General features: G+C 36.0%; 1 protein-coding gene across 2 annotated transcripts; it reads right to left on the reverse strand.

Moving 5' to 3' along the window:
* Positions 1-2199: 2199 nt before the first annotated feature.
* LOC104097273 (cystathionine gamma-synthase 1, chloroplastic-like) lies at positions 2200-7505 on the reverse strand. 2 transcript variants are annotated; one of them, XM_009603828.4, is made up of 11 exons: positions 6933-7503; positions 6719-6822; positions 6384-6457; positions 6105-6273; positions 4850-4909; positions 4555-4758; positions 4378-4464; positions 4056-4163; positions 3010-3105; positions 2792-2910; positions 2200-2506 (listed from the first exon to the last, which is right to left on the reverse strand). In XM_009603828.4, the coding sequence occupies exons 1-11, from the start codon at positions 7399-7401 to the stop codon at positions 2383-2385; spliced, it is 1614 nt and encodes a 537-aa protein (XP_009602123.2). In that variant the 5' UTR covers positions 7402-7503; the 3' UTR covers positions 2200-2382. The 2 variants fall into 2 exon arrangements, with proteins under 2 accessions (XP_009602123.2, XP_009602125.2); XM_009603830.4 differs by lacking the exon at positions 4056-4163 and having other exon boundaries at positions 6933-7505.
* Between the last annotated feature and the right edge of the window lie 9313 nt (positions 7506-16818).

The following is a 16818-nucleotide window of genomic DNA, read 5'->3' on the forward strand; positions in this document are numbered from 1 at the left end:
CAGGAGTGTCAAAAAAATTGCTGGAGTTAAAATTATTTCTATAAGTAAAACGAAAATAATGTATAGGTCATAATCTAGTTAGTAGTACAAAGTTTGTTCAATCAAAATGGTTTGAGTAGTGAGTCATAATCTAACTCACCAAACTTCCAAAAAAAAAAAAAAGGATGCCAAATACATAAACAACATTTTTCATTTTATCACTCTATTTCAACTTTGTTCCATTTTGATCTTTCAACCGTATTTCTTATGTTTCGTTTTAACACAAAAGTTGAAACCAGTACAAACAATATAACGCGTGTGTATATACAAATCTGAGATGTAATAAATATCCAATTAAATGTTGCCACATATTTTGTTTTCATCCATGTCAAACGGGTCAATGCTAAAAGACCCGAATCCGACCGAATTTGGGTAAAATTAAAGCCGCTTCTTATTTTCTCTCTGTCACAAATCCCTACTTGACTAATAGTACCCTAAGCTCCTTCCCAAATTCATAATTGCACATGATAAACCCATCGATTATCGGTGATTTCTTCATCATTTGAAGACGAGAATCACATTTCATCAACTATTTCTTCATATTCATCAACATTCGAGATTGATTTGAAGAGCAGTTTTAATTGTTGTTGGCTTTTGGCAGCTTTGTTACTTCTGAAAGTTGCAAACTTAAGTTGTGTATTTTAAAAGAGTTAGTTTTGTGTAAAGAATGAAACTTCGGCCCCTGGCAGCTGAAGTATTATGCTGTTTGGTAGCTGATTTGTGCTTTATTTGAACTTTATTTAGTTCTTGCAAGAGTTGGTTTTGTGTAAAGAATGGAACTTTGGCATCTGGTGTTTGAGACCTTTTTAACAATCTGAAACTTTTTGTGTTTGTTATTGTTTAAGGCATGTCAATCAGAAGCTTAAAAAGTTCATTCTTCTACAATTTACTACGTAGCGGTCCTATGAAATAAACCCACAAAAAAATTAATCAGATTAAATAAACGAACAACAAAATTGCAAAAGTTTGAAGCTTTATGGATGGCCAGGTATGAAATCGGCAGATGAAAGATTTGGAACTTTGAGAATGACAATGGGATAACAATAAATGGGGAAGGAAATAATAAAGATGAAATAACGGGGAAGGAAGTTGGGGGATTAAATATGGGGCCAATAGTAATTAGAAGGAATTTTGCCCCCAAAAAAAAATCTGCCTCACGCGCCTACCATATGAGGCAACTCACGCTATGTGACTGGTCAGCTTTTGTGTTAAAGTAAAATATAAGAAATAGGGTTGGAGGGCCAAAATGGAACAAGGTTGAGATAGAGTGCCAAAATGAAAAATGGTGCCAAGTTGAAGGGCTGTATATGTATTCAGCCAAAAAAAAATTCCATTTCTTGTCTTTCATAACTTATGTAAGTACACTATTGTGTAGCTCCATAATTGAACAGAAACCTTAAGACTCTGATATGGACTATATATATATTTGCCTTTTCAAATTTTATTTTAATATTTAAATTTGCTTACAGTGGTTTAATTTGGAGTAGTAGTTTTAATTCAAGCTGACACAATCCTTAAATGAGTTGATTTGAAGTTTTGAAATGCCTACGCTACTTTAGTCCTTGAATGAATTTGGGTCAACGAACTCGTTAAGCTTTGCTGGTTTACTTTAATTTGAGGCCGGCTTTACCTGGGGAGGTTCGAATTGTCGGCAACCACATATGTTAATTATCTTTCTTTTATCTAACTTTCTTGAGCTTGTTTAGATTCCTGGCCCATAGATCTTTCGGATTCCTGGCCCATAGATCTGGCTTCATTAACTTACAGCAGATTAAAATGTGCAAAGGGAACACTTAGCGCCTGGCATCTTCTTTCATAATGTCTTGTTTAAACCACCTAGCATCAAACACTTCTTGGAATTTTGGCAAGCTTCAAACTTCCAACATCCAAGCGGCAAGCTGGTGTGGTCTTAACTTTTCAATGCTTGGCTGTATAGGGACCTTTCCTTATATATTTATTTGAGAAATTAATTCCAAAAATCAGTTTAATGGTTTTCTCGTGTTGCTAAGACAAGTACCTAAACATGTGCTTTCATAATGACTGAAGCCAACTTTAGTTGGTTAATCCGATCAGTTCATCGATGGTTGGCAAGTATGATGGTTTTCCTCCTAGCTAGTATTACAGCAAACTCTGGAGAATCAACAAACCAAATGACGCTAATTAAAAAACAATAAAACACATCAAATTGATTGATCACCTACCTGTTTGATGATCCTTTCATTACACTTTCAGGATTGTCCAAATAACTCAACAATAGGAGATGACACAGAAGTTCAAAGAATAAAAGCTAGAGGAGTAGAAAGAAAGCAAAAGAAAAGGGAACTGCGTTGCAGGAGAGACAGCCTATATTGAGTCCAAAGCCTGAAGAATATCAGCTTTCAAGTCATCAAAATCTTCCACACCAAAGCTGAACCTAACCAAATTGTCCATGATGCCATACTTGGCTCTATCTGACTGGCTAAGATCCCTGTTTTTCATGTGAAAGAGCACGTTATACACATTTTATGAAAGTCTCATATTGAAGGACTGTTTACTGTAAATATAACTACTCTGTTTTGGTTCTACTTTAGATTGCTTTCCTCGAATACTACATGGCAGGTAAGATAAAACACCCTAATTACAACATGATGGACCTTTAGGTGTATCAATTCTTGAATGTCACTAATTCCAAAGTCTCACTAAACATATTCAAGAACAGTACCAGGAAAGGGAAAATGAAACACAGACAACCACAGAATAAATATCAACATACCAGTAAGACATTATTGCTGGTTGGTCCACAATGCTCTCACAACCTCCAAATGATGGAGCAATATACGGAATTTTTAGAGCATCCACAAATTTTGCGGTAGTCAGCAGGTCTCCGTCAACCTAATTATTAATAGACTTTATCATGAACAAACCAGAATACAGGACTTGAGAAGATATAGTTGCCATCTAAAGGTAATAGATTATTAGTAGTATACAGACCTCAAAACTGACCACACCACCAAAACCTGTCATTTGTTTCTTTGCAATGTGATGTTCTGGATGACTTTGCAGGCCTGGATAATAGACATGTCTCACCTGCAATTCATTTTCCTTAGATATGACAGAAGTTGCAACAGCAAAAAAGATCACAATGAGACAGAAAATTCAAGACAACTGAATTCTATTTAACTACAAGAAGAAAAGCAGGAAGCATAGTGTATCATTGTTTCTGAAATCCAAAAAACCAGCAAACTGTATAGTAGATATTCATTACCAGATGTCTTAAGGATGGATAATGATTATAAGAAAAATAAAAGATATCCAATTGTAGCCAAGCAGAAATCTGACAACAGTATAGGAGCAGGAAGAGAGAGGTTCAATGACCATCCACTGACCAGCACTATCCGTATGTTTTTATATCTTCCCCTTCTCTTTCGCGTATCAACTTTTTTCTTTATGACTGTAGTGTTCGGACTAGCTTACGCACCCGTCGACTATTCCACTGGGTGCATATCGTTTTTTGTTTCTGTAAATCTTCCTAAAGTTGCAAAAATGGATGCAACATTTTAAATTTATTTATGAAAGAATCAAAAGAATTATAGTGACATCTTTCTGACCCAACAAGGACGCAACTTCTTTATCCATATTAACCAAAGAATTAAAGAACACACTATCATTACATCTTTCTGACGTCAGAAGCACATTCTCAAGGTGCATAAGAAGTGTCAGAAAGAACTGTCCAGCTTATATGGCCTAGAAAAAATTAATCACTACAAGAAAGAAAACAAGAGCCTGTGGCCTTGTTGCTTCCATGTCTTGATTATTTTCCGCATGCTTTAACGTCTAAACCAGTAAGAAATTACCAATATCTAGACCATGCTGCAGGTAATAGGCTTACCATAAGCCTTTTCAATTTTAACACAGTAAGCTGAACCACTTTATTTCTCTAGTAAATACAGAAACTCCATAGAATTAGTTTAGCTACTGCTTTGCCTCAGATGTGATTTGTAATCATGCCAGTAAAAATTATTGCAAGCTGAAACTACCTTGGGATGAGCCTCTAAAATCTCGGCCATCCTCAATGCAGTTGAGTTTTGTTGCTGTAAACGAAGATGCAGCGTCTTCATGCCTCGGATGATCAGATATGCGGCATTCTGATACATGCAAGGATTACATTAGATTTGACAAAATACAAGCTCAAACTACAAAACAAATGTCTCCATGTACTTTAGCCACCCCAAATTCCATGATTTTTCAGGAGTCCATCTTATTTTTATAAGAAAAAATATTCACTTCACCAAATTTGAGCTTTCATAAAGCATAGAACTCGAGAAAACATAGTCAAGCAAAACTTCAAAGACAACTAACCGGATTGAGAGCACCACCCAGGATGTGATGCAGGTTACGTATTACTGAAACTAACTTTACAGGACCACTAATGCAACCTGCGAGAACCTGCATAAATACAATAGCCAGTCAGTTCGATTACCTTTAGTAGGAGCATAATTGTTTGAATTGCCAAAACACCAGTTATGGTTACCATACATCATTATGCCCACCAAGGAATTTTGTTGCAGAGTGCAGAACGAGGTCAGCCCCAAGGGCAAGGGCCTTTTGATTAAGAGGAGTTGCAAACGTCCCATCTATGCAAACCAAGGCTCCTTTTTCATGACAAAGCTTTGAAACCAGCTCAATGTCTACACATCTGAGGAATGGATTTGTTGGAGACTCGGTAAAGAAAAGATTCACCTGCATGGAAGAAAGTTGTGAGTTGAGTCGTATCTTCATTATTCTGTCATTATAAGTTCAATACATAATAGACTAACAGTAGCAAACTGACTTTCTTCTGATTTAGAGCCAACTCCAGAGCTCCGACATCGGCTGGGTCAATGACCGTGGCCTGTGAAATGAATAAAGGAATGAGAAGTTATAACCACTAAGAAAACACCTTGGTATTATTTTATTTCCTTTTGACTGAATAACAAACAAGAAAAGCTCTAGCCAGAAGAAATTATCACTGCGTGTTATCTCCATCAGAATCAAAATTCATTAATATCATTCACTTTGATGAACAGAGAAACAATAGCAGACTTGCGGATCCCATTTTCTTAATATGTCAAGAAATAAAGTAATATCGGTAGATATGCAAACTAGGAGCCCGTTTGGATTTGCTGATTTGAAGTAGCTGATAAGCATTAGGTGCTGAAAAGCACTTTTAAGTGTTGAAACTGATTTAATAAATAAACAGTTACGTGTTTGGATACAAGTGCTGAAATTGATAATAAGTTGTTGCAGTATTTGATAAAAAAAAGTGTTGATAAGCTCTTTTTCTGTTAGAACGACTTAAATAACCTTATAACTGTTTACACTTATAAGAGCTTAATTTCTTCAAAATTTTAGATTCCAGATCGATTCAAATGCAAAATATTCTATTTGTCATTTTATTTTAAATACAACTTAGATAAGATAATTTTTATGATAAATATAATTTATTTTATGATAAGCATATAATCATAAGTTATAATAATTAATAAATTGACAAAAGTTTCTCAGTAAAAAATAAACCTAAATAGTACAAAATATTTGAAGAGAAACAAACATTGTCTTCATCACCACAACACATAGAAAGTAATACACCAAAAATTTTATATGTCCTCATTTATTTCATACAGTTCAAAGATTAATACACAATCATATAGATACAAATATGCAAAGAAATAGAGAATTTGCTTATCTTAAATAGTCAATGAAAATTCAAGACTTAAAGAGGCGGGGGCTTAGGTTGAAACAATACTTGAGGCACTGAGTATTGATGTAAGAGTTTTGTTCTAAAAAAGAATATTTTAAGGATAAAATAGTAAAAATCTTGGTCAAACTTAAAGTGCAAGCTAAAAATTCATAAGCTGAGGGTGACCAGCTTATGGCTTTTAGCTTATTTTTAATTTATAAGCACGTGACTTATAAGCACTTTTAACTTTACCAAAAGTGTATATAAGTCAAAAAGTGATTATAAGCTAGTTTGACCAGCTTATAAGCTTAGCCAAACCCCCTCCAGAAACGTAAGCTATCTGAAAAACTAGGATTAATGCAGTTACCGTAATCCCCATTTTAGGAAGTATAGTTTCAATAAAGATCCGGGTCTTCCTATAGCAGTCTGTGGTTGTAACAATATGGCCTCCAGCAGGAACCAGCGCCAACAGCATTACAGTACTGGCGCACATTCCAGATGCCATTAACAAGGTTGATTCAGCACCCTCCAGTGCGCTGTTGCAAAAACAAAAAACACATTATCTCTTAAGTACCTACCACAAAACACAAGTGGAGAAACAAAAAAAAATATACATAAAAACATCAAAACCAAAAACCAAACTCGCCTTATCTTCTCCTCTAAAACAACAGTAGTTGGGTTCCCATAGCGCCCATATTCAAAACTTGCACGTCTTTTCTCCTGCCAAGTTATAACAGAGAAATCAGAAACAACAATATAGATAAACCTAAAAGAAGTACTTTGCATGCTCTTTCAAATTCAGTGAAACTATACAAGCGACAACGGATGGGCAAATCACCTCGCTTCCCATAATATTATTATGTATTAGCCTTACAGTTAGGATCTTCAGTAAAAAAGACTGAGCGAATCTACATTGTAGCTCATACGCCATAAGAAAGTACTTACTCAATGGCCAGATGCAAATGTAACAATAGCAAATACCTTAAAATCAATGAGCTCAGAAGTCTTGTTGAAGAAATAAGCAGATGTGTTAACTACTGGGGTAGTAATTGCATCCGTAACAATGCCGCGTCCCAACCTTTCACCTGAAAGAAAAACAAATGAGGCCTCGGAATTCACTGAGCAATATATAAACATTCATAAGAAATCAAAATTTAGAAAATTATAGCTAAAGGTGGCAGGTTCGGAAATATACCGGCATGAATAGCGACACTCCCATCAGAATTCAAAAACGAAGCGTATCTCACACTTGGCAAACTGTCAAACTGTACATTTTGATCATTACAAGTCTCATTTTCCACCAGCGCCACGTCATCATTAACTACCGTGGTATCAACAGGAGCAATGGAAGCGGCGGCGGCATCGACGGCCTTAGCCACCGGAGTGAAATCAGGAGATGAGTTATTGTTAGACCACGAAGCCGCCACAACTTGAGCCACACCGATGTTGCTGCAGTTCCTCCGAGCCTTAATGCTCAACTGCCTAACAAAGTTCGGAGGAAACCTATAAATAAGAGAAGACAGACCGTGAATGGACGATCCGTGACTCAAAATGCTGGCCTTGCCGGAGTTAGGAATGTCGTGGCGGGGAATACCGCCAGAGAATTCGGCATCCGAACGGCATTCAAAGGATGGAAAAGCCCTAGCACAGCTTGAGACAGCCATAAGGTTCCGATGATGTGACGGCGAAGGCCTGCCTTCTCTAGAAAAAAAAAAATGAAAATGAAACAGAGAAGACGGAAATTTTAGTTCAAAGAATTTGCGTCCTCTGAACTCATGATAAAGGGAATCTGTGAAAACGCGGGTTAGATTTGTCGTCTTCTGCAAGCGGGTCCACAACTTTAGAATTTGAACCATGGTTAATGACTTAATGTTTACCTCTGGTTGGATTCTTGTAGTTAACAGAAGTTCGGATTTTGTTGCCTACGTGGATGCACATCAGTATAGATAGACTGACGCCAACTCTAAGCTTGGTCCAATGCGGGGAGCAAGTAGGTATTATACTGTGTGCTTTTGGTACTTGTACTTCTTTTAGCATTCAACTTAAGGTCTTTTCTTTTCTTTTCTTTTCTTTTCTTTTCTTTTCTTTTAGTGTTACTATATTTAACTTTTGAAGAAAAAATGAAGAAATCTTCAATTGTGATTAAGAGCGTAAGAGTTTTTTTCACTTTTTTATCGAATTTTTTTAAAATTTTTCCGAAATCAATGTTTGGCCATAAAATTTCTAATTTTCACTTGAAGATGAATTTTTAAATTTTTCAAAAATTTGAAAAACTCCAAAAAGTTATTTTTTAAAATTTTCACTCAGATCACTCACAAAATTTCAAAAACAACCCAAAATTATATTTATGTCCAAACACAACTCTAATTTTCAAATACCAATTTCACTTGAATTTTTTTTAAAATTTTACAATTCTTATGTCCAAAAGCCCACTAAGATACAACGGTGTGACTTATAGTTCACATGTTCAAGCCATGAAATCAGCCATTAATATTTGCATTATGGTATGTTATCGTCATTTCCCTTAGGTTGAGGCCCTTCCTCCGACCCTGCGACTGCACTATTGCTATTAAGATGCGTAAGAAATTAAAAGGAGAGATTATTGAGATCACATCATTCTGAATTTTCATTCAGTATTTAAATTAGCAAGAGAAAGAAGTTGCTAGAACTTCAATAAAATATACACTTATCAATCAGTCTGCCAGAGGCTGGACCCCTTTTATGTTCTACTTTAAAGAAAAAAGAAAAATCACAATATATACAACAAGTTGATGCTTACCCTGAGTAGCTAGTGGCAACTAGGAGATCAACGTATTGCCACTTTGTTCTGTCCAGTTTGTTGCCAATTATATTGCCACTTTGTTCTGTCCCATTATAAGATTATGACTATTGCTATCAGTATCACTAATGCTGTTTCACTTCTTGCTTTCCTCTTTGGGCATTTCCGAATTAATAAAGTGGTTGGTGGAGAAAATGGCAAGAAAAAGGCCCAGCCTAAATGAACTTAATGATACCGACCTTAAGGGGCCGTTTGGTACATGGGATAAGAATCCCGGGATAAGGTTTGTGATTAACTTTCTCCCATGTTTGGTTTGGGGCATTAGCTAATATCGAAATAACTTTTACACTAAAATGAAGGAATTTAATTATCTCATATAAAAGGTGGGATAACTAATCTCATGGGATATCTCACTATTGTACCAAACAACCCCTTAGATAAAGGTAAGAAAAGAAAAAAGGAACTGTTTAAAAATGTTTGGTATACAACATATAACCAAATTGCCTTTCGATATGTTATAAACAACACCTTGTCCTATTAAGATTGCTTTTTTCCCTGAAATTAGTATTTCTTATCTACACTTCACTTATATAATATTGACAAATTGATACTAACTTGAACCTGTGATAACATGCGAATGATGTGCACCTTTTAAGAACTATCAAAGGTGAGCGCTTAATTAATTGGTGAACTTCATTTAACACATTACATGGCAAATAAATAACTTTATTGAACGCATCATTTGGCAAAATAAATAACGGATGGATTGAATTCCTTGTCTTCTTAATATCTTGTTTGAACTTGGATGAATCCAATCCATCAAATGAATCAACAGACATGGGGAAAAAATGTAGAAGTTTCACCGCGTGCTTTATTTGGGCTTTGCCATTTTTAAGTTATTTTTTTAATTATTGGTGAACTTAAGACAAAAACGCTACTCTTTTGAGTTTGTTAGATTTATTATTATTTTGATACTTTTGGGTTTGTTATATTTATTATTATTTTGACAAATTTATATTGGAGTTTGTTCTTTATAACATTTTGAAACTTATGTTATAAATTTGAACTCGTTTAAAGTAGATTTGGTCGTTGAATAGTACGTTTGATTATTGAAATTCGAATAATAAGTTTGTATATTTTAATAAAAAAATTAGACATTTAGACATAAATGCCTGAACTGACACCATGTAAAAAATGGGTGAACTTTAGTACATACAAAAATGGTACGACTGAATGTAGTGCATGCAAAAATGGCAATAATCGCTGTACTTTACCATATATGCCTGAAGTGCATGCAAAAAATGTTTGAACTTCAGCCATGTGTGAAGTTAAGTCATGTATGTGACCTACAAATTTCTGATAAAATTTATAATTTCAGACATTGATTTTTACAAATCTTGTATATCTAAAATTATATTTCGAAGTCAGGTAAACTTGCAAAACAACAATATAGAGTTTTTTTACACACTTAGTCTTTTTTTAACTATTATTTAAAAAAATAGCATCATTTATTGTTTATTTCATAAAGAGCACTTTTTTTTCATTATTAGCATATTACAAAAATTAAGCCCAACATTCATCTTCTTCACTCCATTTTTTAAATTCTGATGCATATGTGAATGCCACCTAAATTCAAGATATTTTGATTTATACTTCTTTTATACTTTGTATATCAAGTATCACTTTAATTCAAAATGTATTTTTATGTATATAATTTTTGTATATTTATTTGTGAAGTGCAATCTTATTTTAAGATGTATTTTGATGTATATTTCAAATATATTTTATATGTCAAGTGCCATTTTAATTCAGGATATATTTTTTTATATATATTTTTTTTGTATATTTATATGCCATCTTAATTAAATTTAAGATATATTTTTTATGTATATTTCACATGTCTAAGTGTCATCTTAATTGAAGATGTATTTTTTATGTATATTTTTTGTATATTTTTTATGTGTTAATTCAATATTTTTTTTTATATATATACGTTTTGTATATATTAACGTATATTATTATCGAAGTAAGATCTCTATGTTAAGAAAGGAAGAAAGAAGGAAGAGAAAAACTTAAGAACAACAACAACAACAACAATAACCCAGTATAATCCCACTAGTGGGGTCTGGGGAGGGTAGTGTGTACGCAGACCTTATCCCTCCCCTAGGGTAGAGAGGCTGTTTCCAATAGACCCTCGGCATCCTTCCGTCCAAGAACTCCCACCTTGCTCTTGGGGTGACTCGAACTCACAACCTCTTGGTTGGAATTGAAGGGCGCTAACCATCAAAGCAACTCACTTTGTCAAGAGAAAAACTTAAGAAAGATAATAAAAAAGAAAACGAATGAAATAAATTTAGAAAATATATTGGGTTCGGCAGAAAATAAAATTAAGAAGATGTAGAAAAAGAAGGAAAGCTAATAGATAAAGAAAAAAAAAGGCATGATTTTTGTACAAAGAATTATTGATTTTCCATTCAAATTGCTTATGTTTAGAGATTAATAATTAATATTCCCATTTTAATGGAACTATGTGCTACAAATATAAATATTTTCCTGCCACAACTATAATATTAGATTTTATGCTACGAATTTGTTATATTTCTTTTAAATTGTGACAGTTACGTAAAGTTCCCAAAAATATAAACATTGGCTACAACTTGAGCAACGGTCCCAAAATCGGTTATTTGTGCACTTCGGTCAGAATAAACATTATGTTAATTGATCATTCAGGCCCAATTTCTTTTACGGCAAATGGAATTGGCACATCCAGCCCAACCAAGAGACCCTGTACTCTATAAATAGCGAGAAGGGTTTAAGAGCAAGGAATTAGGGTTTGTGCTCTCCATAGGAATACGAGAGCTGCAGTATTCGCAGGAGGAGGATGGGTTCTGGAGTTAATTCTTTGCCTTTTTTTTTAATCTGAATTTGATTATTCGTAATACATTGCTTTGTAGAAAACTGCACCTGGAAATAGGATCTGTGGCAGCAGAAACATATGCCCAGACGCCTAATATATTGAAAGTGCATATACTGAATTAAAGGGCTCCGCTTTGCAGCTAGGAATAATCTCATGTCTATGCTGCCTGTATTGCCCTTACATCCTCCATGTCTATCTGCGATTTACAATAAGCTTTCTAAGTCCATTTCTGCTTTTGAACTTTCAGTGCTCCGAAGATAGACTGTTCTATGTCTATTTTGCTTCCTTTGGTCCTAAAATAATGATCAAATTATTGACTAATACGTCCATATTTGAGCCAGTAATATATTCAGTAGTCAAAAAGAATGCCACTTAATGTCACTTCTGTATTCAACGTTCATCGAGGGAAACTCTTTTGCTGTCAAACTTAGAGTCATTCCTTATTTTATTTACTTTTTAGACTGTTAAAATAGCAATGATTTGATCCAAATTCTTCTTGTTCTAATGGTCTTAATATTGTTTTACAGAAGACTTGATTGGTGGGCTTGTTGCTCTGCGTCCTAAAGACGTTAATTTCACCAATCTTTTCCCCATCTCTCAAAATTGTATTTTTTCCTATACACTTTAATTGAATTTTTGATTGATTTGACATATATTAAAGAATTTACTTTTTTACATTAATTAATAATAAAATTGACTATATTTACATTAATTTGTTTATTAAAAATATAACAAATACTCCAAGACAACTTTGAAAAATAGAAGTTAACTTCTTAATATTTGAAAAAATTAAATATTATGAATTATAAAAAAATTTAAAAAATTAATTAAAGTAGATACGAGAGCTTATTTTTAATAAGCTTGTTATTGTTTACCCTATGTGTAGACTTTCAAAATTGTTTGGCTTGGTAAAGTTGTTGAATGGGCATGACTTGGTTGGGATTTGAAAAAAGTAATATTTGAATTTGAAGTTGTAAAAAGATACTTGGGAGGTGTATGTGGTCATGAAAACAAATACTTTCAAGTTTGAAGTTAAAATAATATGCCAATTTTAATAAACGAATACTTATTTGAAATAATCTTCAAATATTATTTCAAATCTTTGAGACAAAATTTTTGGAAGTCACATTCGTTTAATGGTTAAATGGTTTGACAAAGCTTATTCACTAACTACAGTTTTAACAAAAAAGCTTAATCATTAGGCTGATAGGATGGACTTGTAAAACTTGAAGGAATCATTTAAAAGTTTTACTTAATGCAGATAGACTAATAGATCCTATCTTTATCTTTTTATATATATTTTTTTTTGAAATTAAATATTATGAATTACAAAAATAAATCAAAAATTAATTAAAGTGGACACGAGATTTAAAAATATATATTTTTAATTTCAACATTGTAATTTTTTTATACATGAGAGATTTACTTTTATACATAAGAGATAAAAATATATATTTTTAATTTCAACACGGTAAATGGACATGAAAGCTCGTTCACTTATTCTATTACTTAGTACTTGTCATGCGTTATGTAATTCTCCTTTCGGAATCACGTCACATGTTTTCACACCTTGATAAGTGTTCCTTGTATGTATTAAATTGACAAAAAAAAAAAAAAAAAAACTCAGTGCAATCCACACGTGTGATCTGGAGAGGGTAATGTGTACGTAGACCTTACCTCTACCTTATAAGGGAAGAGAGATTGTTTTCGATAGACCCTCGGCTCAAGAACAATAAAAAAGATACAATAAACAAACATTAACAATGGTAAGGAAATAAGTTAACAGAAACAAATAGCACAACCTGTAATAGCAAATGAACTAGGAATATAAAGCTATAAGAGAAGTGCGAAAACAACCGACAATAATGTCACACCGTCTAACAACAAGAAACTCGGAATAAGAGAATACAATACTAGTACTACTACTAGTAGTTTTAGTACTACTAGAAGAGACTCGACTATCTGTCAACTCACAACCCTAATCTTCGACTTTCACACCTCCCTATAGAGGGTCATGTGTTCGGTCAGCTGAAGTAGTGTCATGTCCTGCCTAATCACCTCTCCCCAATACTTCCTAGGCATCACTCTACCTCTTCTCTGACCCGCAATGGTGAACCTCTCGCATCTCCTCACCGGGCCATTGATGTCTCTCCTCTTCACATACTCGAACAATCTCAGCCTCGATTCTCGCAACTTATCTTCCACATGGGCCACACTCACCTTGTCCTTAATAACTTCATTCCTAATTCGGTCTTTCCTGGTATGCCCACACATCCATCTTAACATCCTCATCTCTGCCACTTTCATCTTCTGGACATGAGATTTCTTGATTGGCCAGCACTCGGCTTCATACAATATAGTCGACCTCACTATCACTTAGTAGAACTTGCCCTTAAGTCTTGGAGGCACATTCCTATCACATAAAACACCAGATGCAAGCCTCTATTTCAACCACCTCGCTCCAACACGATGCAACATCCTCATCAATCTCCCCGTTCCCCTGAATAACATATACAAGATATTTGAAACTATCTCTCTTAGGGATGACTTGTGTATCAAGCTACACCTTCACTTCTGTTTCCCACGTCCCCACACTTAACTTGCACTCCAAGTATTTAGTTTTTGTCCTACTCAACTTGAAACCTTTAAACTCGAGAGTCTACCTCCATAGCTCCAGCCGATCGTTAACCCTGCAACACGTCTTATCGATTAGTACTATATCATGTGCAAATAACATACACCATGGCACCACCCCTGAATGTGGTGCGTCAGCATGTCCATCGCCACGGCAAATAAAAATGGGTTAAGAGCTTAACCCTGATATAACCCCATCATCACAGGAAAATAGTCTGCGTCTCCTCCCACAGTCCTCACCCAAGTCTTCGCTCCATCTTATATATCCTTAATCACCACAATGTACGCTGCCAGAACACCACTAACCTCCAGACATATCCATAGAACCTCCCTTGGGACTTTATCGTAAGCTTTTTCAAAATCGATGAACACCATATGCAGGTCCTTCTTCCTCTACCGATACTTCTCCACCAACCTCCTCACAAGATGAATGACTTCTGTGGTCGAACGTCCCGGCATGAAACGGAACCGATTCTCTGAAATAGACGCATTCCTCTCCACCACCCTCCTCTCCACCACTCTCTCCCACACTTTCATAGTGTGACTTGGTAGCTTAATACCCATGTAGTTGTTAGAATTTTTAATATCACCCTTGTTCTTATACAACGGGACCATCAAACTCCACCTCCATTCTTCGGGCATCTCTTAGTCCTAAATATAACATTAAACAATCCAGTAAGTCACTCCAAGCCTACCCGTCCCACAACCTTCCATTATTCTACCGGGATCTCGTCTGGCCCAGTCGCCCTGCCTCTACTCATCTTCCGCATTACCTACTCAACCTCAATACGCCTACAAAACCTAAAATCACGTTGGTTCTCTGAGTTCTCCAACTCGCCAACCACAAAGTTCTTGTTCCCATTCTTGTTCAAGAGTTTGTGGAAGTATGACTGCCACTTACGCCTAATACACGCCTCTTCCACCAATACCTTGCTATCCTCGTCTTTGATGCACCTCACTTGGTCCAGGTCCCGAGCCTTCCTTTCTCAACCCTTGGCTAACCTGAACATTCTCTTGTCACTGCCTCTGCCCCCAAGTTCCACATACAGGCGTTCAAATGCTGCGGTCTTAGCCGCCGTGACCGCTAACTTTGCCTCTTTCTTAGCCTTCTTATAACACTCCCTAAACGTCCTTCTCTCTTCCTCGTCGGCATTCTCCACTAGCTTCATATACACCACTTTATTGGCTTCTACTTTACCTTGGACCTCTCCATTCTACCACCAGTCACCTTTGTGGCCCCTGGAGAAACCCTTCGTGAGCCCTAACATTGCTCTAGCACTTCCCTAATGTAGTTCGCTGTTGAGGTCCACATACTACTCGCGTTCTTACAACTCCTCCAAGCCTCCATATCTAACAACTTCTCCCTAATTCCTGAGCTTTATCCTCATTCAAGGTTCCCACTTGATCTTAGGTTGACCAAACACCACTCTCTTCTTCTTCTCCCTCTTAATCTCCATGTCCAATAACCAAGAGCCTATGTTGGGTCGAAAGCCACTCACTCGGAATAACATTGCAATCAATATATAAGCCTCTATCCCTTTTCTTGCAGAGTAAGTAATCAATTTCAGCCTTGGCCACCGCGCTCCGGAACGTGACCAAATGGTCCTCCTTCTTCTGAAAACACGAGTTAGCTAGTGCCAAATCAAAGGCTCTAGCAAACTCTAGCAACAAAGTACCACATTCATTCCTAACCCCAAAAACGAACCCGCCATGCACATCATCATAACCCCTAGTCGTCTCCCCAATATGACCATTAAAATCACCTCCTATGAAAATTTTGTCGGACTGCGGAATACCATGCACCGCCTCATCTAAATCCTCTCATAATTGCCTCTTGACCTCCTCTCCCAATCCCGATTGCAGTGCGTATGCACTAACCACGCTTAAAGTGAGCCCACCAACCATTAGCTTAATAGCCATCAATCTATCGTTTACCCTCTTAACATTAACCACCAGCTCCTTGAGATCCCTGTCTACTAAGATACCTACCCCGTTCTTGCCCCTAGTACCCCCAACACCCCCTAAGTATCACAGTTTATACCCGTTAACAGTACCCACCCATCTAATCTCCTGGACACACGCTATATTGATCATCCTCTTCTGGAGAATCTTCCCTAGTTCTATAGACTTCCCTGTCAATGTCTGCATATTCCAGGACCCAACATGCAGCCTAGCGGAGCCCTTACCCCTCTTACTATACTTGCCCCCCGCCCGAGGATGTGACCTCATTCTGCTATCACTCACACCTGCCACTCTAAACTAACGGACACTATGCTAGCACCACTACAACCCCCGGTAAGATAAACTACACAAGAAATAAAGTCTACTATATAAGACCCTAGTTACATAAAAGGAAATTAAAGCAAGTCCAAATGTAAACAACCACAACTAAAGAATGGCAAGTCAAATTGGAAACAAAAGTCTAAGGCAAAATAATGGAATAGCAGGCAAAACTAGCAAAAACAAATATGAATTACCAAAGGCAAGAACAATAGATCCTGGATTAGTGCCGAGGATGCCAAGAAACTGGCGAATGGGGTGAAGACATGTGCTGCCATAGCCAATAAAATCGCCGGAAGTACATATCAGAGAGACTGCCTGGTTGCTGCTTAACTCACGCTCGCAGAAGAGAAAAAAGAGAAAAAAGAAGAAGGGGAGGGGGGGAGATCGAGAATGAAAGAGAAACTAAAAGAAAGGAAAAAGTAAAGAATGAGGCACTGGAAGTGGCGTAAGAGAAGAAAGAGCGGAAGA

This window comes from Nicotiana tomentosiformis, chromosome 2, assembly GCF_000390325.3.
Source record: "Nicotiana tomentosiformis chromosome 2, ASM39032v3, whole genome shotgun sequence".
Lineage (NCBI taxonomy): Eukaryota > Viridiplantae > Streptophyta > Magnoliopsida > Solanales > Solanaceae > Nicotiana > Nicotiana tomentosiformis.

Coding starts and splice junctions, on each gene's coding strand:
- LOC104097273 (XM_009603828.4), bottom strand. CDS start 7,401: ATGGCTGTCTCAAGCTGTGCTAGGGCTTTTCCATCCTTTGAATGCCGT. Junction 6,823..6,932: donor GAGTGTCGCTATTCATGCCG/GTATATTTCCGA, acceptor TTTTTCTTTCAG/GTGAAAGGTTGGGACGCGGC. Junction 4,910..6,104: donor TTCCTAAAATGGGGATTACG/GTAACTGCATTA, acceptor TTCATTTCACAG/GCCACGGTCATTGACCCAGC.